Genomic DNA, 22,682 nt, shown 5'->3' on the forward strand with positions numbered 1-22,682 from the left:
TCGACACTGAGCCCCTCCTGGATGACCGAGCTTCTCACCCTATTTCTAAGGGAGAGCCCGGACACCCTGCGGGGGAAACTCATTTCGGCCGCTTGTATCGGGGATTCGTCCATTTTTTTAGCCACTTATCCTCACAAGGGAGTGCTGGAGCCAACCCAGTTATCAACAGACAGGAAGCAGGGTACACCCAGAACAAGCTGTCAGTCAGTCACAGGGAAAGCATCAATACCATCACTGAGCGGGAATCGTACCCAAGTGAGGCGCGTGCACAACTCCACCATCAGCGACTCTTTGAGCTAACATGTTTCGACTCAAGAAAGCTGAAGAGGTTCTTACCTGACCCCAGAGCAGCTCTCCAACTCCAACAAACAGACACCAGAGCCACTGCTCCATGTTGAGTGGAGCGCAGCTGAATGGCTTCCCTCCCCACTGCACAATCACAATCTGCACCGGAGAGACGCACACAAGTGACAAATGACACACTGCGCTGGTGCATTCACACTCTGCTCGTATGAAGTAGTGGCACTCCAAGCATTTTGACATCATTTGAAATATGAATATCTGAGTAACCTCATGACTTCTAAGGCAAACAAAATTCATGTGAATTTATTCCCCCTTTTTACTCCGATTTGATGTAATTATTTACTGTGAAATAAAAGCAAAACAAACAAATATTTAAATATTTAGATCATTTACATGACATTTTTGTGAAACTACAAAATAATGTGGACAGTTTTGCAAAATTTTGGAGTGTTACTTTATATACAGTGCAGAGTGAAAGTATTTGCCCCTTCCTAATTTCTGATTCATTTTATTTTCTCCCATAGTAAACCCAAGTAAAAAAAAAAAAAAAATCCTTATAAGGTTTTTATTTTATTTATTTGGGAAAAAAAGGCAGGAAAAAGTAAGTACAAAGAGGCAAATAAGTTTGGACTTTATTCCACCCAATAGGTACAAATTGAATTTAGAAACTGCATTTTGTATTTACTTGGGTAAGTAAATTCACATTAAAATCAGTCTCTATCTATCTATCTATCTATCTATCTATCTATCTATCTATCTATCTATCTATCTATCTATCTATCTATCTATCTATCTATCTATCTATCTATCTATCTATCTATCTATCTATCTATCTATCTATCTATCTATCTATCTATCTATCTATCTATCTATCTATCTATCTATCTATCTGAAAGTGAAGATGCTCAAGTGTGTTTAAAAATGAAATGCGCTGGGAATAAGAGGATTTCACTGCTTGCGGGATAATGGCTTGACGTGACAAGACAATGTCGTGTCCCTCAGTCAAGCAGGGAGTGACATTTCATTTTCCCCATATATATATATTTTAACAATTTGTTTGCGCTACCTTCGCAACTTTCAAGGGGTGTTGATCAATGCTTAACGCACAGCCGCACAGCGACGTCTGAAGGCCGTCTGTCACGTTTTGTTTCAGTTCGCATTCGATATATATATATATATATATATATATATATATATATATATATACACATATATATACACACACACACACACACATATATATATATATTTCAAATGCGAAATGAAAAAAACGTGACAGACGACCTTTCGTGGAGTCACTGTGCGGCTGTGCGTTTAGCATTGATCAACACCCATTGAAAGCTGTGAATGTAGCGCAAACAAAATGTTTTGATAGTAGCAAAGATGTTCTGACACCCAGTAACTCTATCCATTCATCCCTTTTCTTTGCTGCTTATCCTCACAAGGGTCGCGGAGAGCGCTGGAGCCTATCCCAGCTGTCAATGGGCAGGAGGCGGGGTACACCCTGAACTGGTTGCCAGCCAATTGCAGGGCACATTGAACACAAACAGCCGCACTCACAATCACACCTAGGGGCAATTTAGAGTGTCCAATTAATGCTGCATGTTTTTGGAATGTGGGAGGAAACCAAAGTGCCCGGAGAAAAAACCCACGCAGCCACAGGGAAAACATGCAAACTCCATGTGAACTGTGAGGCCAACACTTTACCAGCTGCTCCACCGTCCCGCCCAATGTCGATTCTTAGCGTTGATGCAATGACGAGGCCTTTTAGAGAGACACAATCTTGTTGACAGAAAAGCGTCCTTCAAATTAGGTCACGATAACTTTCCCCAAAGAGCTGCATGTTATGCTACTTGTCTCAAGCCTCCTCCTGTCTCCTGAAATTTCTCTCGAAATCGTGTAACAAGGTCACAGCCGACATCAGCGCCACCTCACTCCTCGCTCTCTTGATTCCTTGGTTGCCCTGGAGAGCCAAGAAGCACCCAAGCACTTCTTTGCTTTGGCTGCTCGTCTGTGTACTCACAACACGACGCCATCCCTTCCCATGTATTTTTCATTGAAACACTTTTCAAAATAATTATTCTCAAACCTTTTTAAATAATGCGTGCATGCATGTTGGCTGCGCTGCTCAGTATGATTTTATTGATAAGCACATTTGTCACTTTGCAACACTTCTTTTCTTAACCATGCACATCAATCCAGCATTAATGTTGATGTAAACTGCTTACATGGCGATGACAAACCTGACTTAGATGTTTACCAGTCAGGAAATGGTCACTTAAAGTTCCACTGTCATAAAATGCATGATTTTTAGTATCTTATTAATGAAAAAAACAGCAGCCGGTATGGACCCATCTGTGTTTTTCACCACAAAACATGATTTTGACGTATATCGCTCTTTGTAACTCCCGCCATGAAAATCCTCTCGAGGGATTTGTTTTCGAGAAGAAGCAGGAAGTGACGTACAGGGCAGTAGTGCGCTAAAGCGGTCTGTCTACTAGTTTTACCTGCTGGAAGGTCGCTCGTTGTTCCTTCGTGTTAGCCAAAATGCCGGCTCGTTGTATTGCTGGATATTGTTCGAATACTCGAGAGGATGGATTTACTCTTCATACTTTTCAAAAAGACCCGGTACGTCGGTTCGGCCTTCCCTCGTCCGCCGTGGACGGCTTCGGCCCAGGTGGGTCATCGCAGCGCCGCCCGGGTGGCTCATACATACTGTCTGGGAGTCTGTTCTTAGAAGTGATCCACATATCATCTAAATATGGCTAGAAACAAAAGGGTAATATTTCCCCGGTAACTTCACTCGATTGTGAGATGTTCTCTTCTTCGAAAAGAGCTTCCGTGTCCCATAGCAGGTGTGCCACTACGTGATTTCAATGGCGAATGTCCCTGACATGGAGACCTTCAGACCTTGTTCCTGACCTGTTCCTGCTGTTGTTCTTTTTCTTGTTTATGTGCTAGGACACTAATGGCTGATAAATTCAATCCTGCAACAAGTGGTGTTGATCTGCGGAGCTGTTTTTTAGTTGGATGTTTCTCAATGAATGAATTACTTTAATGACACATACTGTAATTTCTGGACTATAAGCCGCACCTTATTATAAGCCTCACCCAGTACATTTTTAAAGGAGAAACCATTTTGTACATACACAAGCCGCACTTGTCTATAAACTGCATGTGCCCAGATTGAAACATGAGATATTTACAAAGAATTTCGGGCCACCTGCTTTTATTACCTCTGAATTACTTATTACCTCTCTCTTTTTACATCGCTCCAGTTCTCCCCGTTGCCGTTTCCAGCGTCTCACCTTCGATTCATTTAAGCCAAGTTTACGTGCAGCAGCTCTTTCCTTATTTATCGGCCAGCTCGATTGGTTTTAACTTGAAAGCTGCGTCATATGCATTTCTTCTTGCATTTTCCATGGTGAGGAATGCTAATGCTAATTTTACTCATGGACAAGCGGAAAGTTACATCAAACTTGCGTCTTCCTCGACACATATATTCCACCTGTCTCACTCTTACCTTTTCTGCTCGAGGGCCCCTGGCGGCCGTGAGAAAAAAAAAAATCCATAAATTAGCCGCATCATTGCATAAACCGCAGGGTTGAAAACTTATAGCTTATAGTCCGGAAATTACGTTTGTCGAGGATCCATCTTGGAAAATGGATGTGTTGTGTAGGTCGAACTAAGTGGTCAGTGTGCCATGTTTTTCCATATTTCAACGCAATCATTTCAACAATCACAATTTTCTCTTTGAAGGCATCTATCTACAAAACTCCTGGACTCATCATGTTTTAGACAAAGCCTCGTATCGTCCACAAGACAAATCCAAACAAAGCGTTCTTCGTCTTACCTGTACTGCGAAGGTCCCCAGAACAATGGAGCAGAAGATGGGGTTGGAAAATATGCCATCAAAGACGTTTCTCTCCCCGTGGATCTTCCGGGCGTTGATCTCATTGAACAGCTGCATGAGGACGAAAGTGTTGAAGATGATGGTGTAGTGCTCCGACGGGGGCGAGTGGAGCGGAGCGTTGCGGCCGCTGTCGATGTTGAACATGCGCTCGCCTGGCAGCAGGTGAGGAGGAAGAGAAGGAGAACTGATGATAACCTGCTGAGTTGATTTGGATGAACACAGGAGCAACGCCGGGATAAATAGCCAAGGTGAAAAAGAAACCGATACAAGTAAACATGCGTACACTGCTTCACACATCGAGTAGGCTGCAACCCGATGTAAGGGTTATGATACAGCAGTGCAAAATTCACAGCATTGGTAATAACTGAAATTGTTGGATGTTGCTGAAATGGAAATGAAATCGAGACTCAAATCAAATTCTACTGTGTAGAACAGGGGTGCCTCGACTTTTTGACCCCAAGATCTACTTTTCAAGCAGCCAGCCTCCCGCGAGCTACCGACGACGGGGGAGAGATGATGGTCCCAATGTTATGTTATTAATGTATGTATTAATGTATACTATATATAAATATATATATTTAAAATACAGAATGAGCTTTTTGTGCGCTGTATTGTCTGTGATTTCATCCTGGATCAGGCTGTGCCAAGGTGGAATTTTAAAATTGCACACCATCTCATCCTGCACTTTCTACTTTGGCTTCAGACCAGACCTTTCCCACTCGGAAAAGAGAAAATCTCGTCCAGTTTAATCGCCTTTTCTTCGATTATTCACATACTCTGACAGTCATTGCATCGTAAAACAACGGCATTCCTTTTTTTAACGTTCTCCATTAATATCGGAAGTAAACATAAGCAGTATGTCTACCTCGTCTTTGCTCTACGTTGCCCAGACTGTGTTGCGAACTAAACCAGCGGTGGTGGATGCTGTCATTATAAAACACATTGATGGGCTGCGGAAGGACTGTAACATTTGCAATTATGAGTGTACGTCTTTAAGAGCGGGGGTGTAAGGTAAACTAGGAAAGACAGAGTGTGGCAGAGCAGCGGTCGTTGTTAGAGAAAGGTCCGTGTGCTGCCTAAAAGAAACCAGTGGCTTCTTCTTTTTATTTTTTGGATGAAGCAACTAGTCATCCCTCACTCATTGAATCACATTGCAAAATGCCACAAACTGAACAGCTGGATGTTATACTTATACTTACGTACTTATATTTGCATTGGATTTTTTTTTTTTTTTGCACGCAACGCAGAATATCTGCGAAGAGACTGCATCAACGTGCACAATTGCGCACGCACGCAGTTTAGAGGGAACGTTGGCTGACGTTTTGCTTTTTTGGGCACGCCGTCCCGCGATCGACCAAGACTGCCTCGCCATCGACGCATTGAGCACCCCTGGTGTAGAACCTCTTTAACCCAAGTTTTTTTTTTTTCATGTTTAAAATCTACCCGGGAATCTTAAAGTTGACTGTTTTGCCACCCCACCCCCCCTAAAAAAAATAAAAAATACTGAAGCGCGTTATTATTCCTGATTTGTGCTTTCTGTACATGAGTGCGCACCAATGAAAAGCAGGGTGAAGATGATGACCAGTTGGTAGACTCCATGGCCGAGAATGTTTTTCATCATGGTGAGGGAAATGAGCGGGTTGTTGCGACCGTAAGGTTTCCGTAGCAACAGCGCCTCAGTGGGGGGCTCGGTAGCCAGGGCCAAAGAGGCAAACGTGTCCATGATGAGGTTCACCCACAGCATCTGCACCGCCTTCAGAGGAGAGTCCTGCAAACGCAAACCCAAAATAATTTGTTTGATTTTTACAGTGGAGACACGGGGGGTCGTGGTCCGCCTATTGCTAGGTTCGTTGTTTCCGATGAGCCAATGAGCACTGAGCGCCGGAATCTTCAATGTCACGGTCAACACGAAATATAGAAAAGAAAATATTTAAAAATGCGGTGAGATGTTACAGGAGGCTGAGAGGCTTCATCGGCCTTGTGACATTTTCTAGAAGAAGTGGATCTCTGATGCCAGTGTTAAGTTTGGTCTGCCTCTCATGCCATACCACCAGACTGGTGCGATTTTAATACCAGAGGTTAACCAAGCAAGATTAATTTTACAGGTTTGTACATTTTAATGCCATTTCTGTGAAACACAAGCATAAGAGTTTGGGGGAAACAGTCAATTAAGATAAAAGTTATTTAAATGTTGCGCACTCCTGTAACGCTTGTGAGGATAAGCGGGTCAGAAAATGGATGGATGAGGTTGCATTTAAAAAGAGCACTGTTTTGGGTCAGGGCAAAAGGGCAGGAGCTTGAGCGCCACCTGGAGGCTATGTGTGCATGTGCCCACCTCCGTGTGCATGCTTCCTTATTCTACAAATCACTATGACTTTCCTCTCTCTCTCTCTCTCTCTCTCTCTCTCGCTCTCTCTCTCTCTCTTGACTGCGCTGTTTCTCCTTCAGACTCTTGCTAATGGTGGTGATGATCAATACAGACATATCAATACCTCCAATATTAAATCTGTATGCTCTGTAATTGATTCTGAAATCAAAATACTGACATGTTTGATACTTCAGTCATTCGAAATAAGAGCAGGATCCAGTGGAACAGGTTGGAAAGTAACAAAATTATTGTGATCTCATGCGATGGGATGCGGTTTGGTGGAAACTAGAATTAATATTTTTTTCCTTGTCGAAGAGCAAAATTCTTGAGCAAAGTAACAGACTTGGCATTATTTTTACTTGCTTGTCTGTCATTTTCTGTGTACTCGCAAAATTCCCGTGTGGTACTTTTCTTCTCAATGTAGTGGACTGAAACACTCATCATAAGATATTGGTCACCAAAGTTTTCTGGCTTGATTTTAATACTCAAGTGGGTGAAATTGCTGATTCTTGTGTTCAGTGAAAATGAAAGTCTGCATTAAAGCACTGCATGATGCTAATGATTCTTCTTCTTTTTCTTTCGGCTTGTCACCACAGCGTGTCATTTTTTTCCATCTAAACCTAATTTGTGCACCTTCCTCTCTAACACCCACTGTCCTCATGTCCTCCCTCACAACATCTATCAACCTTTTCTTTGGTCTTCCTCTCGCTCTTTTGCCTGGCAGCTCCATCCTCACCATCTTTCTACCAATATACTCACTCTCTCGCCTCTGAACATGCCCAAACCATCGAAGTCTGCTCTCTCTAACTTTGTCTCCAAAACATCCAACTTTGGCTGTCCCTTTAATGAGCTCATTGTTAATCCTATCCGACCTGCTCACTCCGAGCGAGAACCTCAACATCTTCATTTCTGCTACCTCCAGTTCTGCTTCCTGTTGTTTCTTCACTGCCACCGTCTCTAATCCGTACATCATGGCCGGCCTCACCTCTGCTTTATAAACTTTGCCCTCCATCCCAGTGGAGACATGTCTGTCACATAGAACACCAGACACCTTGCGCCAACTATTCCACCCCGCTTGGACCCATTTCTTCACTTCCTTACCACACTCACCATTGCTCTGTATTGCTGACCCCAAGTATTTGAAGTCATCCACCCTCACCATCTCTTCTCTCTGGAGCTTCACTCTTCCTCCTCCACCCCTCTCATTCACGCACATATATTCTGTTTTACTTTGACTTATCTTCATTCCTCTCCTTTACAGTGCGTATCTCCCATCTTTCTAATTGTTCCTCCGCCTGCTTTCACTGCAGATAACAATATCGTCTGTGAACATCATGGTCCAAAGGGAATCCAGTCTAACCTCATCTGTGAGCCTATCCATAACTACCGCAAACAGAAAGGGGCACAGCCCGGAACCCTGATGCAGTCCCACCTCCACCTTGAATTCTTTTGTCACACCTGTGGCACATCTCACCGCTGTTCTGCTGCCCTCATACATGTCCTGCACTATTCTAACATATTTTTCCGCCACACCGGACTTGTGCATGCAGTACCACAGTTCCTCTCTTGGTACTCTGTCGGAGGCTTTCTGTAGGTCTATAAAAACAAAATGTAGCTCCTTCTGACCTTCTCTGTACTTTTCCATGAGCATCCTCAAGGCAAGTAATGCATGATGCTAATGATATACTAAACATATAAATATATAACATGTTAAGTACCGTAAACCATGTACAGTATGTATTTATTTAGTAGCATGGCAGTCTTCAGTAGCCTTTGTGTAATTCTGAGCCTCACTGCAGACATTCCTCCTTGTGAGATTCTTTGGTTGCAGATTTTTTTTTTTTTTTTTTGCAGTCCAAATACTGTAAATGTGTATTACTCAGATGTGACAACGCAGTGTACCTGAGTGATACAGGCCCCGGTGAAGGCCACGATGACAGCAACCACGTTCACCGTGAGCTGGAACTGGAGGAACTTGGAAATGCTGTCGTAGACGTTTCTTCCCCACATCACCGCTTTGACGATGCTGCTGAAGTTGTCGTCAGTCAAAATGATGTCAGATGCCTCTTTAGCCACGTCTGTCCCGGCGATGCCCTGACAGAGTTTGCGACAGTGAGGAGGACATGCACACAGTCACGGCATGAATCATGGGAGCGTTGGAGCGTTCTAATCGTTCTGGAGAGTCACTGCCTCAATGCTATGTTGTCCTCCTCTAAGTCTTAGCAGTTGGCATGAGAAAAAGATGTGGGCAAAGACAAATGCACGGCAAATCCAACTGAAATGTTCTCCATGCATTATTTTTTAATGGGTCAGTTGAGGCAAAACTGCTTTTGATGGGGCAAAACTATTCAACCCACATCTTCCTAAAGTGTCAATGTATGTAATATCATGTCATGAATCATTTGCCAGTATGCCTTTGGATATTCAATGTACATATTCTTACATGCAGCCACACGTTTGCTCACTTTTGTTTACAGTAGTTACAGTAAATGTTGATAGAAAGGATCAGAAATCAATCTGATGAATTATTTTTTCTCCAGTAAAGAAAGCAGACTTTAACGAAATTTACATCCACACACACACACGCACACATCCATCGTTATGGTTACCATAGCAAAGCCAACATCGGCCTTCTTCAAAGCTGGTCCATCATTGGTTCCGTCCCCAGTCACTGCAACCACCTGCCTCTGTTCGACAATGCTACTGTCGATGATGCCTACAAGGAGGACGTACAGACCGGAGATAAGTGTCTTCGTGCGTGTGTTTGTCTTGATGAACCCGTGACTCACCTTTGACAAGGGTATGCTTGTCTGTCGGTGAAGACCGAGCCAGCACACGCAGTTTGGGCCAGATTTTATCGATCCGCTCCTGTTCAATCTTCATGCCGATGGAAAAGGGCAGAGGGATTCGACAGATAACATTGTTCACATCTTTCCCCGCTAATGAGCAGATTCAAATACAGCAGTTCGGAGCAATGAGCAAAGGCCAGCGCGGCCGTTCTCTCAGCTCTCTTGCAGCCGCGGAAAACATTAGGGCCGGTGAAAAAAATAAAAAAAATCACAGAGTACGCAAGTCGGGTGCTGTTGGCGGTGTACGGAAAAGAAGTGCTCATCCATTGTCTTGATGAGAAGCTCTTCATCCCATTAGGCATTGCACTTACTGTAGCTCATACAAATGTAGGCTTAGGGGAATGTTGCTATTTCATCAAAGACGTGAGGATTTTCTTTCACATAACATATTTCATTTTCTAATTGTTATTCATAGCTGACGTCAAAGGCACAGAATAAAGTCAGCCGTGTTTTTAGCAGAATATCTTGTAAACCCGGCTGACTTTGGGCGAGAGCTGGGTTCCACGCAGTTCTGGTTCCTTGGGACACGCCTACAGTAAACGATGCTAGCAACAATTTTCAGCCGTCAACTGACCTCGCATGCACGTTTTTAAAATGGGGGAGCAAGCCTGGCTACGCAAAGAAAACGCAAAAGCGTGACGAGAACGGGCAACGGCCTCAGGACGGCAAAGCATCCGTGTGAACCAGTAGACTAGTTTAGAGATCCATCCATCCATTATCTTTGCCGCTCATCCTCACGAGGGTCATGGGTAGTGCTGGAGCCTATCCCAGCTGTCGACAGGCAGGAGGCGGGGTACACGCTGAACTGGTTGCCACCCAATCGCAGGGCGCATCGAGACAAACAGTCACACTCACAATCACACCTAGGGGCAATTTAGAGTGTCCAATTAATGTTCCATGTTTTTGGGATGTGGGAGGAAAGCGGAGTGCCCGGAGGAAACCCACGCAGGCACGGGGAGAACATGAAAACATTCAAAAGATTTTCATCACTCTTTGTCTCTTTCACAGAGTTAAAACAAAGTGTTGGAAAATAAAAACAGATTGAATTACAATGACTACTGACTACAACTTAATGCCATTTGTATTTGGCCCGCTGGTACAAAACGGTCCACATGACAGAGTCCACTCACAACGAGACCCCAACTCACCTCCCCTTTCTCGTTTCTGATTCGCCGGTTGAAGTCTTTGCCCTCCAGACAGATGAAGTCATCCCCAGGGTGGATGATCCCACATTTGGCAGCAATGGCCCTGGCTGTGTTAATGTTATCACCAGTCACCATTCGCACAGTGATGCCCGCACGCTGACACTTCCGGATGGCCTCTGGTACCTTGTAAACATTTTACGGATAAACACGATGAGATTATCTTTGAGAAACATATTTTATTCACTTACCGCATTTCGGATGACACTCTCCTACCTCAGGTCGTACTGGATCCTCAATCCCGACCACAGTGATACAGGTCAATTCTGTAACTATTTCTCCCTCATTTTCCCAGTCGGGCTCCGGGTCGGAGGGCAGGTCACGATAAGCGATGCAGATGGTCCTCAGGCCCTCACATGCCATTGGCTCGATCACCTGTTCCGGAAAAGTCACGATTAAACCAGGGAGAATATCTAACAACTTTAACACATCGATTTTAATTTCTCATTGCTACACAATACGCATGAAGAAAAAAAAAAAAAGCAGAAATTGTCTTGGAATTTGAAGTTAATGTCTGGTGAGGTTTTGAGCATTTTTGCTGGTATTCTTTCTGACAACGCTGAAAGGGAAAGCCCCCCAACTCCCCTTTACTGGACCAGCGCAGACAGCACAGCAAGGCAATATGATGAAGAGCTGGCTTGGCATAAATCTGCCACAATGCAAGCAGAATAAGTGAGCTGGAATACAGCTGTGTAAGGACAAGAGCGTTTTTTTTTTTGTTTTTTTTTTTTTTCATGGCATTAGCTGAGGTCGCCATGAGGCAGGTCAGCCCGCCTGTCAGTCAAGCGAGGACTCGCTCACACTGCCGCATAATCTCATCTCTTAAGAGAGCAAATACAAGATTTCTGCTTGTGAATACTTTGGAATGATCTATCAATTGCGCTGCGAGTATACCAAATGGGTTAAAGGCACATTTAACATTCGATGCCAGTTGGGTTTACTGTGATTGCAACTGTGGGGCATGCTTTTGATGTCAATGGTATGATTATTATCTCAGGTACGACAAGCATGAGTCATCAGATATCATCCGGCCTCTGTCTTGCAGTCGTTGTGCCTTTCACAATGATGCTACAGAACAAAATGATACTTGTTTCGACAACCGTTGCTCTGTGTGATCTGGCAGATTTAGAGTCAGTAAAAGGAAATGGATCTCGAAAGAGAGGAGGAGCTACGAGACGTCACCTAGCATCCTCATATAACAACGTCCTGACAGCTCTCCCTCCAAAGGTCGCCTCAACGGCAAGAGTGACTCTAATGAGCTGTTTTGCAACAAGACGTGTGAATGACGAAATGCTGTAGAGCTCGTGCACCGACGTCACTGAAATCACGTGACTGGCCATATTGACAGTCAAACAAAGCATTGCTCGATGCTAAGTCCGTTGAGACGAAATGAAAATATGTCTTAGAGCATGACGCCCAGAGTTTTGTCTCATACCATTAAACATTTAAATGGTGATAATAAACGAAGGTACGTGGAAAATTTTGAGACACTTGGCATAGAGGACCCATATTTAATGCCGAAGTCGATGTTTTCGCCGACAAATGGATCTGGTGAGGAAGTCATCAAGATTGACATGGAAGAGTTTGAAAGACCCATACAAATATTTTGTTGCTGGATCTGTTCTCAATGAAGAATAAATCCCACATAGTGATGGAGCCACTTGGATTTTTTCAATACAAATACCAATATTTAAATAAAGGACCCCTGGTTTTACACAAACTCGCATTCATTAACTATGATTGGGGAAAAAAAAAAAAAAGTCTTCTCCAACATACACAAAGCGTGCTGCGGCCACAATGTTACACTTCAATAAATCTCTCCATACAGACGTTTTTTTTAAAATAATGCATTGTGCTCAAATGAGTCCAATGCGTATTTAAAAAAAGAAAAAATGCTGGGATAGGCTTCAGCCCCTGTACATGGAAGCATGTTGCAGTCTCACATTAACCTATGCAAAGCTCTCTGCGACAGATGGTTTATTTTCTTTTTTTAAAAACGCATCGGACTCATTTAAGAACAATGCATATTAAAAAAAAAAAAAGTCTTTCGGGGAGAGGTTTACCAAAGTTTAACGTGTGGCCGCAACACGCTTCCATGTACGATGGAGATGACTCCCTGTCGTTTATTTTATTTTTTATTTTTTTTAAACACATTGTTCTCAAATGAGCCAACTTGACATTATAGCTACTTCTTGGGAATTTGAGATTGAGATGAATAATTCCTACCTGAAGTGAAGTGATTACTACACAGGGGTGTGTGTATTTTGGTTGGGCACCATCCATCACGTTTAAGTGCTGTAATCTATCGATCTTTTCTCATCTTTTCAGCTTGTATTGTACAGAATGACCTCTTTGAATACCTGTCTCGTCTGTTCTCACAACCAACAGCACAACAAGTCTCCGGCATTGTGAATATTCTGCTCCGGTTCAATGTCCCCCACACTGTGGAGCAGCTCTTTTTGACCGGCAATATGGCGCCGCGAAAATGGTGACGTCACGTGCACGAGCTCTATATGCAGGTCAGCCGTTTCACCAACCCCAAAGAAGAACAACTGATTGCCTTTAAATTGCCTTTTAGATTGAACATCTTCAACAAAGAAGAAAAGTCCAGTTGCCGTGATTCAACCTCTGCGTCTTACCATGACCTGGATGATTGAGAAACTCCACAAACATATCGGGAAAAGAATGTTGAAGTGCCTCATAATCCTTTTAGTGTTTGTAAAGTGTTAGTTCGTGACAACTCTTCATGTTCCTTCGTGAAAGGGAAAAAAAAAGTGTGAAAATTACATACTAAAGATTGTAGGCTACTTATGCATCGGGTAGGCTTCATGATAAAGTGCGCTAACCAAATTGGGATGCTTGCATCTCATTCAGGATAACGTTACAAAAAATAGTGTTGCAGCATTTTGTTTGATTTGAAATGTACAGTATAGTATAAAATTTGTATTTAGTGATGTTGTCAATCAATATCATGAACTCACATGAGCTTTTAAGGGAAGCACATGGTGAAAAAAAAAAAAAAAACGTCAATTACTCGCATTTGGTCTCTGGTCTTCCATCAAACAACCGTGTAAATCTTTTGCTATCTGCCAGATTGAGATTGTCTGTGATTGAGCTGTTCTGAATATCAGCGTCACTGCTGCAAAACAGCGGTGTCAGTCTTCAAAACAAGTTTCTCAGGGTGGTTCCAAATCCGCAAATCTTTCCCAAAGTTTCAAATCAGCTGCAAGACTACACCGAAACACTACCATGTCAAAGCCAAAAGGTAAGCAGAGCTGCTCTGTAAACACAGATTAGTGTTAGCTCACGGTGTATGTTTAAATTAGCCAATGGTGGCGTCGTGTTAGCACAAATTATCTGCAATCGTGATGCGGAGGGAATTTCAGAGCCTCCAGTCTATATTTGCTCCGAGTTGTGCTTTTGAAAAATACTCACCAGAGGGGTCTGAAAAGTTGGTAAATATAGCAACAAAGTCGGCGAGTTGGCAACACGAAGTAGCTCTCGCTGAGTTACATGCACAAGTTCCCCCCTCGGATGCCCCAGCAACAAAAGCTTCACAAGGTATTCGTGTGACAGAACAACCCTCCTCCAAAACTGTGTGATTTTGTGGATGACAAGTGGATGAAAAGACCTTTTATTAAGATGTGGATTCTGTTGAAATTTTGGGGGAAAAAATAGCCCAATATTTGCTGAATTGTGTCAAATCATTCACCTGTTTGACCATCTCATCTCTGTCCCGCGGGCGGAAACTCCGAGCTTCTCCGTTGGCATCTAGGATGTAAGAACACCTGGGAAGAAAAAGAATGTTAAACTGTAACACAGAAGATTGAATATTTGAATTTACTGTACAAATATGAACCAGGATCACGTCATTCCTGGTCCGAACGCTTTCTTGCCATCCACTCACTTTTTGAGCATGATCTCAGAGGCTCCCTTACTGTAGAGACGGAAGGAACCGTCTGGCAGCTTGATCACCGTGCTCATGGATTTACGGACCGAGTTAAAGGTGTACACCTTGGAGAAAATGGACAGTTATTATTATTATTATTATTTAGAACAATGCTATCAATGGACAGCACAACTCTGATAAAGTTTGTTTTATGTAAAAGACCATTGTGAGGCTTTTGCACGTCACAAAAGGCCTTAAACACCGCGTCGTAACATAGTAGTACATCTTCTTTTTCTTCTTTTGCTTTCGGCTTATCCTTTCGTTACTAAAACAAACTTAGTCAAGAAATCTGACATTGTCCAACAATTTGCATCCTCTCCCTGATACTCCAGCTTCCTCTCAGATAGCAACAATCTGTGGGCTGGATTCATTCTTCTTCTTCTTTTCCTTTTGGCTTGTCCCATTAGGCGTCGTCGCGGCGTGTCATCTTTTTCCATCTAAGCCTATCTTGTGCATCTTCTTCTCTAACACCCACTGTCCTCATGTCCTCGCTCACAACATCCATCAACCTTTTCTTTGGTCTCCCTCTCGCTCTTTTGCCTGGCAGCTCCATCCTCAGCACCCTTCTACCAACATACTCACTCTCTCGCCTCTGGACATGTCCAAACCATCGAAATCTGCTCTCTCGAATCTTGTCTCCAAAACATCCAACTTTGGCTGTCCCTCAAATGAGCTAATTTCTAATCCTATCCAACCTGCTCACTCTGAGCGAGAACCTCAATATCTTCATTTCTGCTACCTGAAGTTCTGCTTCCTCTTGTTTTTTCAGAGCCACCGTCTCTAATGCATCCATCATGGCCGGCCTCACCACCTGTTTTATAAACTTTGCCCGTCATCCTAGCGAAGACTCTTCTGTCACATAGAACACCAGACACCTTCCGCAAACTGTTCCACCCCACTTGGACCCGTTTCTTCACTTCCTTACCACACTCTCCATTGCTCTGTATTGCTGACCCAAAGTATTTGAAGTCATCCACTGTTCCTCCACCTGTTCGCTGCTTCCACAGCAGATAACAGTATCATCTGCGAACATCATGGTCCAAGGGGAATCCAGTGTAACCTCTTCTGTCAGCCTATCCATTACTACCGCAAACAGGAAGGGGCTCAGCCCGGAACGCTGATGCAGTCCCGCCTCCACCTTAAACATAACATGATCAACATGATTGTGTCTTGCGAGACAGGATTTGACATATTTAAGTGACTTTACATTTTCAACCATGTGGCCCAAGAAAGCAAGTGCTAAAAGGTGAGAAGAAGAGGATGATGTCGATGGAATTAAAGGGCAAAATAATAGAAAAACGTGAACAAGGTGCACGAGTGCGTGACTTGGTCAAGAGGTATGTCCTTTCTACATCAACGATATGGACAATTCTCAAGCAGAAGGAATCCATCAAGTCAACAATGCCAGCCAAGGGGGTGAAAATTATTTCTACGCTACGGACCACCGTCAATGAGAAGATGAAGAATCTGCCGCTGACGTGGCTGGGGGGGGGGAAACAGCTCACAGGAGATACGGTAATGGAAGTTATCGTTCATGAGAAGGCCCACACCAAGGGACCCAAGACCCAAGACACATCAGTAGACAAGGCATCCAAGGAACCTTTTAAACCAGCCAGGCTGATTTGAAAATTTTCGGAAAAGGACCGTCATCTTCAGGCGTGGTGAGGCTGCTAGTTCTAATGCGAAGGTACCTGAGGAATATGTGAAAACTTTTGCAGAACTCATCAAAGCCAAAGGATACATCCCGCAGCAAGTTTTCAACTCTGACGAAACGGGGTTGTTCTGGAAGCGGAGGACATACATCAAAGCAGAGAGAAGCCCATGAAAAAACAACTACAGTAACTCTCACACTGTATACTCATGTGAGTGGTGACTGTAAAATCAAACCGCTGTTCTTACTGTACAGTATATCATTCAGAAAATCCCAGAGCCTTCAAAATACTTCAAAAGATTCAAAACATTTCAAAAGAAAGACTGCAAGTTACGTGGAGGGCTAACCCGAGGGCGTGGGTCACCAAGCAGTTTTTAGTTGCGTATGTAATCCTGGTCTCTGGTCTTGCAATCAAGAAATATCTTCGGGAGAAAAAAATTCTCGTTCTCAACAATGCCCCAGCTCACACATCAAACCTTCAAAAAGGGATTTCCGAAGAATTTAAATTCATGAAGGTTTATTATCTACTACCCAACACCACCTCTATCCTCCAGCTAATAGACCAACAGGCCAAATCCAATTTCAAAAAGTTGTTCACCGTGCACCTGTTGCGACACAGCTTTGAGGTGACCATTCTTGAGTTCTCGAAGGACCACCATAATACTAGCACAATAACATGCCTCAGAATGAAGGTGACCTCAACGAAGTCGTCGAGGAGCACTCCGAGGAGCTGACGATGGAGGTATTGAAGGAGCTCCAGTGGAGCATCACAAGGAGGTGCAGAGTGAGATTAATTTTGACGAGGAGACAAAGGAAGAGGCGGCATGGTGGATCAGCTGGTAAAACGTTGGCCTGACAGTTCTGAGGACCCCGGGTTCAATCTTGGCCCTGCCTGTGTTTTTATGTTCACCCCGTGCCTGCGTGGGTTTTCTCTGGGCACTCCGGTTTCCTCCCATATCCCAAAAATGTGCAACATTAATTGGACACTCTAAATTGCCCCGAGGTGTGATTGTGAGTGCGGCTGTCTCTCTCGAAGTGCCCTGCGATTGGCTGGCAACCAATTCAGGGCGTACCCTGCTTCCTGCCCTTTGACAGCTGGGATAGGCTCCAGCACTTCCTGCAACCCTCGTGAGGATAAGCGGCAAAGAAAATGGATGGATGGACAGACAGGAGGACGAGGTTATCTCTACCATCGAGATAAAGGAAGTGTTGGGAATGTGGGAGAAAGTTTCGGACTTTGTGGTGAAGAAAAAGTTGCAAGTGTTCGCGCACTGACGCTACGTCTTGACACGTACCTTTCCCATTTCAGAAAGACAGTTAAAAAGAGTTCACCTACAGCAATGATAACTTAATTGAATGATAATTTAAAAGCGCTTAACTTTTTACATTTGTGACAGTCCAGTATATTACGCCTGAACAGTGACAGTTTCTTTCGCATTATTAGACTTGTCAACGTGAAGACAGAGTATCTGTATATTAGCAGTAATAAATTTATTATTACACTCGCATGGGCGTTCAAATGCTTACTCAAATGTTACCGCATATTTGATAACGTTTTTATGATTTTCACAGTTTGCTGTGAGTATGCTATTTCTTGAGTGTCCATAAGGTGACAAAAAGGTGCGTCCTGACTCACAAAGCTCACACCATTCCCCTTCTTACATTCTTCACACCCGTGCGTCACTTTCAGCCATAAATCCAGTGATCATCACCATGAAATTTCTGCTATAAGAGGAGGTAAAGGTGGACGCTGTGGTAGTCTTCCCTACCTTGTAGAGTCTCTCCTCGGGGATCTGTTCTCTCACTGGAGTGTAGTCTTGCTGGAGGTCTAATACGAATCCCAGCAGGCCACATTCTGTCTTATTGCCCACCTGCTTTGCCAAACCTCCCTCCACATCCGGTGGCTGTCAAATGGTGATTGGAAGAGAAGCAAATGGAAATGCAGGCAGAGCCATTGGAGCGGGGGGGGGGGGGGGTGGAGCAGTAGGTTCATGTATTTATCTATTTATTTATTTATTCATCTAGACAATAACATCAGTAAATGGCTCACTAAGATCTTGGAGGTGTAGGCACTGTTGATAGAGATGGCGTTGACTAATAGATCCAATGTCCGGGGGTTAATCTGACCAGCATCTGGTATCAAGCGATGGTGCACGTCACCTAGACGACAAAAAAAAAAAAAAAAAAAAATGAATACATCACAGTAACTACAAATGCCTGGTGGTAGATGACCAGAATGCATCCCAGAGGACATCTGAAGGATGTTGCATGAAAATAAAGTAGATGTGGGGGGGGGGGGGGGGGGGTAAGTACAGTGAAGAAAATAAGTATTTGAACACCCTGCTATATTGCAAGTTCTCCCACTTAGAAATCATCGAGAGGTCTGAAATTTTCATCGTAGGTGCATGTCCACTGTCAGAGAGATAATCTAAAAAGAAAAATCCAGAAATCACATTGTATGAATCATTTTTTTAATTATTTGTGTGATACAGCTGCAAATAAGTATTTGAACACCTGTCTATCAGCTAGAATTCTGGCCCTCAAAGACCTGTTAGTCCGCCTTTAAAAGTCCACTTCCATTCCATGTCTGATCACCTGTATGAGGTCGTTACCTGCATAAAGACACCTGTCCACCCCGTACAATCAGTAAGACTCAAACTTGTAACATGGCCAAGACCAAAGAGCTGTCCAAAGACACCAGAGACAAAATTGTACAACTCCACACGGTTGGAAAGGGCTACGGAGAAATTGCCAAGCAGCTTGGAGAAAAAAGGTCCCCTGTTGGAGCAATCGTTAGAAAATGGAATGGAAACATGACGGTCAATCTCAATCAGAGTGGAGCCCCATGCAAGATATCACCTCGTGGGGTCTCAATGGCCCTTAGAAAGGTGAGGAATCAGCCCCCCACACAGCCAGGAAAACCAAGGAGTGGCTCCGTAAGAAGCATATTTAGATTCTGGCGTGGCCTAGCCAGTCTCCAGACCTAAACCCAATAGAAAATATTTGGAGGGAGCTGAAACTCTGTGTTTCTCAGCAACAGCCCAGAAACCTGTCCGATGTAGAGAAGATCTGTGTGCAGGAATGGGCCAAAATCCCTTCTGCAGTATGTGCAAACCTGGTGAAAACAACTACAGGAAACGTTTGACCTCTGTAATTGGAGACAAAGGCTACTGTTACTACTACTACTACTACTACTACTATTGTTGCTACTGCTATTGCCCTAACCAATTAACATTGGTTTTCTCAGGTGTTCAAATGTTTATTTTCAGCTGTATCACACAAATAAAAAATCTTTTGAAAAAAATCATACATTGTGATTTCTGGATTTTTCTTTTTAGATTCTCTCTCTCACAGTGGACATGCACCTACGATGAAAATTTCAGACCCCTCCATGATTTCTAAGTGGCAGAACTCGCAATACAGCAGGGTGTTCAAATACTTATTTTCTTCACTGTAGGTAATAGTGGAACACCAACACAAGCTTGGAGCAGTTAACATAACTTACAGTGCCAAGAACCCAACTCGCGTTTACTCACCTACATAAGCCTGTACCACAGTCATGCGGTTGGTGGTGAGCGTGCCTGTCTTGTCGGAGCAGATGGCTGTGGCATTACCCATTGTCTCGCATGCATCCAGGTGGCGTACAAGATTGTTGTCCTTCATCATTTTCTGCAAAACAACGGGAAGACGAGCAGATTGACTTTTGTGGGATGATTGGTGGCGCTGATGAATGGCATTTGCTGGGTTTAGAACTGGTACTGGTGCGTTCAGGAGCAGTACAAGTCACACAGTAGAGACGGTCAAAAGCCGACTTCTCTGGGACAAGTGACAAACGAGACAAGAAATAATTGGGGACTCTACAGAGCCACTATGAAACTTTACTGTACTCTGTTGCATCCCTGTTTTAATAAATTACACAACACACTACACATATAATATAATATAGAATCTTTATGTTTGCGTATTTTGCATCTTTAGCACAGTTTATAATACACAGTGCTGTAAATACTTCTAAGCATTTACACCAACAAACAGTTTTCGACTGGCTCGTATAGCGAGCCGTGCGCAGTCCATTTTCGTCTAATCCTTATCTATAAGTGACGAGAGAGGTACAAAAAGTCATGCTCCTAAATTTGTTCATCTTATTTATGATAATGACAAAATTCAAATCACTGCAAGTGAGCCCAGTAGCTGCAATTTCCAACAGACCAAAAAGCGCCATCATGTCATTTCCTTCATTTGGACGCTTATCCCGTAAGAGCGCATTTCGAATTCAGCCTACCTTGACAGAGTAAGCCAGAGAGATGGTGACAGCCAGCGGTAAACCCTCTGGGACCGCCACCACCAACACTGTGACTCCAATGATGAAAAACTTGACAAAGTACTGGATGTAGACCGGCGTGCACTCTGTCACCCACGCATGGCCTACAAGACGGAGCGCACAACATCACGTTCAATTTCTCACGTTCGCCTCGACACGGTTGTGAGGATTGCTGTCTGCTGAGACGCACGCACACACAGACCTTCAACGACAAAAGTGTCGATGACAAAGTAGAGCACCAGGATGATGACGGTGATTGCGGACATCACCAAACCTACGAAAGAATGGACAGTTCGTCAATCTTATTTTATATCGTATTCCCGGTCTTTCTGATGTTCTATGTCTCCGTAAAGGTGGCTTTCCTGTTTTTAGTACGGACTTGAACGCGGTCCATACCTGCTTTTCCAATTTGAACCGCAAGTTTGGTGAGCTTGCCCTGCAAGACGCTCTTCTCTTTTTTTGGTATGTTGGTCTTCTTCTTCTCCCTGTCTTCCACTTCCCCTCCCTCGGCGCTCTTTAGGGGTTGCATCTCCATGGCGACACCCCCATCCTGCTTCTTGGCTAAATCCGACACACGAAAGCAGATAGAGTAGAAGCACTTTGGGATTAATGTGGCAATTCCAGACTACTGAAAGATATCACACTTACAACATCCAGCTCTTGAAAGTTACCCTCCAAAAACTATTTAAAGCGCCATTGTCATGAAATGTATGATTTTTTTTTATGTATGGATTTTTTCAACTGGTCACGACCCAGGCGCAAGGCAGAGATGAAAAAGAAACGTTAATGCTTATATTCAGAATTGAGACAATTTTAAGTTTTCAATGTATCCAGCCTACAGGTGGGTGAAGGTGGGATTGCGTCAGGGATCAGCTCTGAGCCCCTTCCTGTTCGCTGTGGTAATGGATAGGCTGACAGATGAGGTTAGACTGGAATCCCCTAGGACTATGATGTTCGCCGATGATATTGTGATATGCAGTGAAAGCAGGGAGCGGGTGGAGGAACAATTAGAAAGATGGAGGCATGCACTGGAAAGGAGAGGAATGAAGATGAGCAGAAGTAAAACAGATTATATATGCATGAATGTGAGGGGTGGAGGAGGAAAAGTGAAGCTCCAACGAGAAGAGATAGCGAGGGTGGAGGACTTCAAATATTTAGGGTCAACAATCCAGAGCGATGGTGAGTGTGGTAAGGAAGTTAAAAATCGTGTCCAAGCGGGGTGGAACAGTTGGCGGAAGGTGTCTGGTGTTCTATGTGACAGAAGAGTCTCTGCTAGGATGAAGGGCAAAGTTTAGAAAACGGTGGTGAGGCCGGCCACGATGTACGGATTAGAGACGGTGGCACTGAAGAGAAAACGGGAAGCAGAGCTGGAGGTGGCACAAATGAAGATGTTAATGTCCTCGCTCGGAGTGAACAGGTTGGATAGAATTAGAAATGAGCTCATTAGAGGGACGGCCAAAGTTGGATGTTTTGGAGACAAGGTGAGAGAGAGCAGACTTCGATGGTTTAGACATGTCCAGAGGCGAGAGAGTGAGTATATTGGTAGAAGGGTGCTGAGGATGGAGCTCCCAGGCAAAAGAGCGAGAGGAAGACCAAAGAGAAGGTGGATGGATGTTGTGAGGGAGGACACGAGGACTGTGGGTGTTAGTGAGGAAGATGCACGAGATAGGCTTAGATGAAAAAATGACACGCTGCGACGACCCCTAATGGGACAAGCCAAAAGGAAAAGAAGAAGAAGAATTAATCCAGCCCACACATTGTTGCTATCGGAGAGGAGCTGGAGTATCAGAGGATGCAAGACTTCAATGGGACATGTCCAGAGGCAAGAGAGAGTATATTGGTAGAAGAGTGCTGAATGGAGCTGCCAGGCAAAATCGACAAGACCAAAGAGAAGGTTGATGAGGAGGACACGAGGACTGTGGGTGTAGTGAGGAAGATGCACGAGATAGGCTTAGATGGAAAAAGATGAAACGCTGCGACGACCCCTAATGGGACAAGCCAAAAGGAAAAGAAGAAGAAGAATTAATCCAGCCCACACATTGTTGCTATCGGCGAGGAAGCTGGAGTATCAGGGAGAGGATGCAAATTGTTGGACAATGTCAGATTTCTTGACTGACTTTGTTTTA

At 43.8% G+C, this 22,682-nt stretch overlaps 1 protein-coding gene across 7 annotated transcripts in view; it reads right to left on the reverse strand.

Annotated features, from left to right (window-relative positions):
- Positions 1-22,682, reverse strand: part of atp2b3b (ATPase plasma membrane Ca2+ transporting 3b) — a 59,657-nt gene that overhangs the window by 17,876 nt on the left and 19,099 nt on the right. For 6 of the 7 annotated variants that reach the window (XM_061809410.1, XM_061809457.1, XM_061809466.1 and 3 more), the window contains 16 exons: positions 20,953-21,117; positions 20,759-20,830; positions 20,518-20,660; positions 19,772-19,904; positions 18,286-18,395; positions 18,005-18,139; positions 14,543-14,649; positions 14,348-14,423; positions 10,852-11,010; positions 10,582-10,761; positions 9,374-9,461; positions 9,194-9,300; positions 8,487-8,678; positions 5,771-5,984; positions 4,157-4,368; positions 337-444 (listed from right to left, as the gene is read on the reverse strand). In XM_061809410.1, the coding sequence (XP_061665394.1) occupies positions 337-444; positions 4,157-4,368; positions 5,771-5,984; positions 8,487-8,678; positions 9,194-9,300; positions 9,374-9,461; positions 10,582-10,761; positions 10,852-11,010; positions 14,348-14,423; positions 14,543-14,649; positions 18,005-18,139; positions 18,286-18,395; positions 19,772-19,904; positions 20,518-20,660; positions 20,759-20,830; positions 20,953-21,117 (2,201 nt within the window). The remainder of the gene's footprint in view (positions 1-336; positions 445-4,156; positions 4,369-5,770; positions 5,985-8,486; positions 8,679-9,193; positions 9,301-9,373; positions 9,462-10,581; positions 10,762-10,851; positions 11,011-14,347; positions 14,424-14,542; positions 14,650-18,004; positions 18,140-18,285; positions 18,396-19,771; positions 19,905-20,517; positions 20,661-20,758; positions 20,831-20,952; positions 21,118-22,682) is intronic. The other variant, XM_061809448.1, reaches the window with a different exon arrangement.

Source organism: Syngnathoides biaculeatus, chromosome 2 (genome assembly GCF_019802595.1).
Source record: "Syngnathoides biaculeatus isolate LvHL_M chromosome 2, ASM1980259v1, whole genome shotgun sequence".
Classification (NCBI taxonomy): Eukaryota; Metazoa; Chordata; class Actinopteri; order Syngnathiformes; family Syngnathidae; genus Syngnathoides; species Syngnathoides biaculeatus.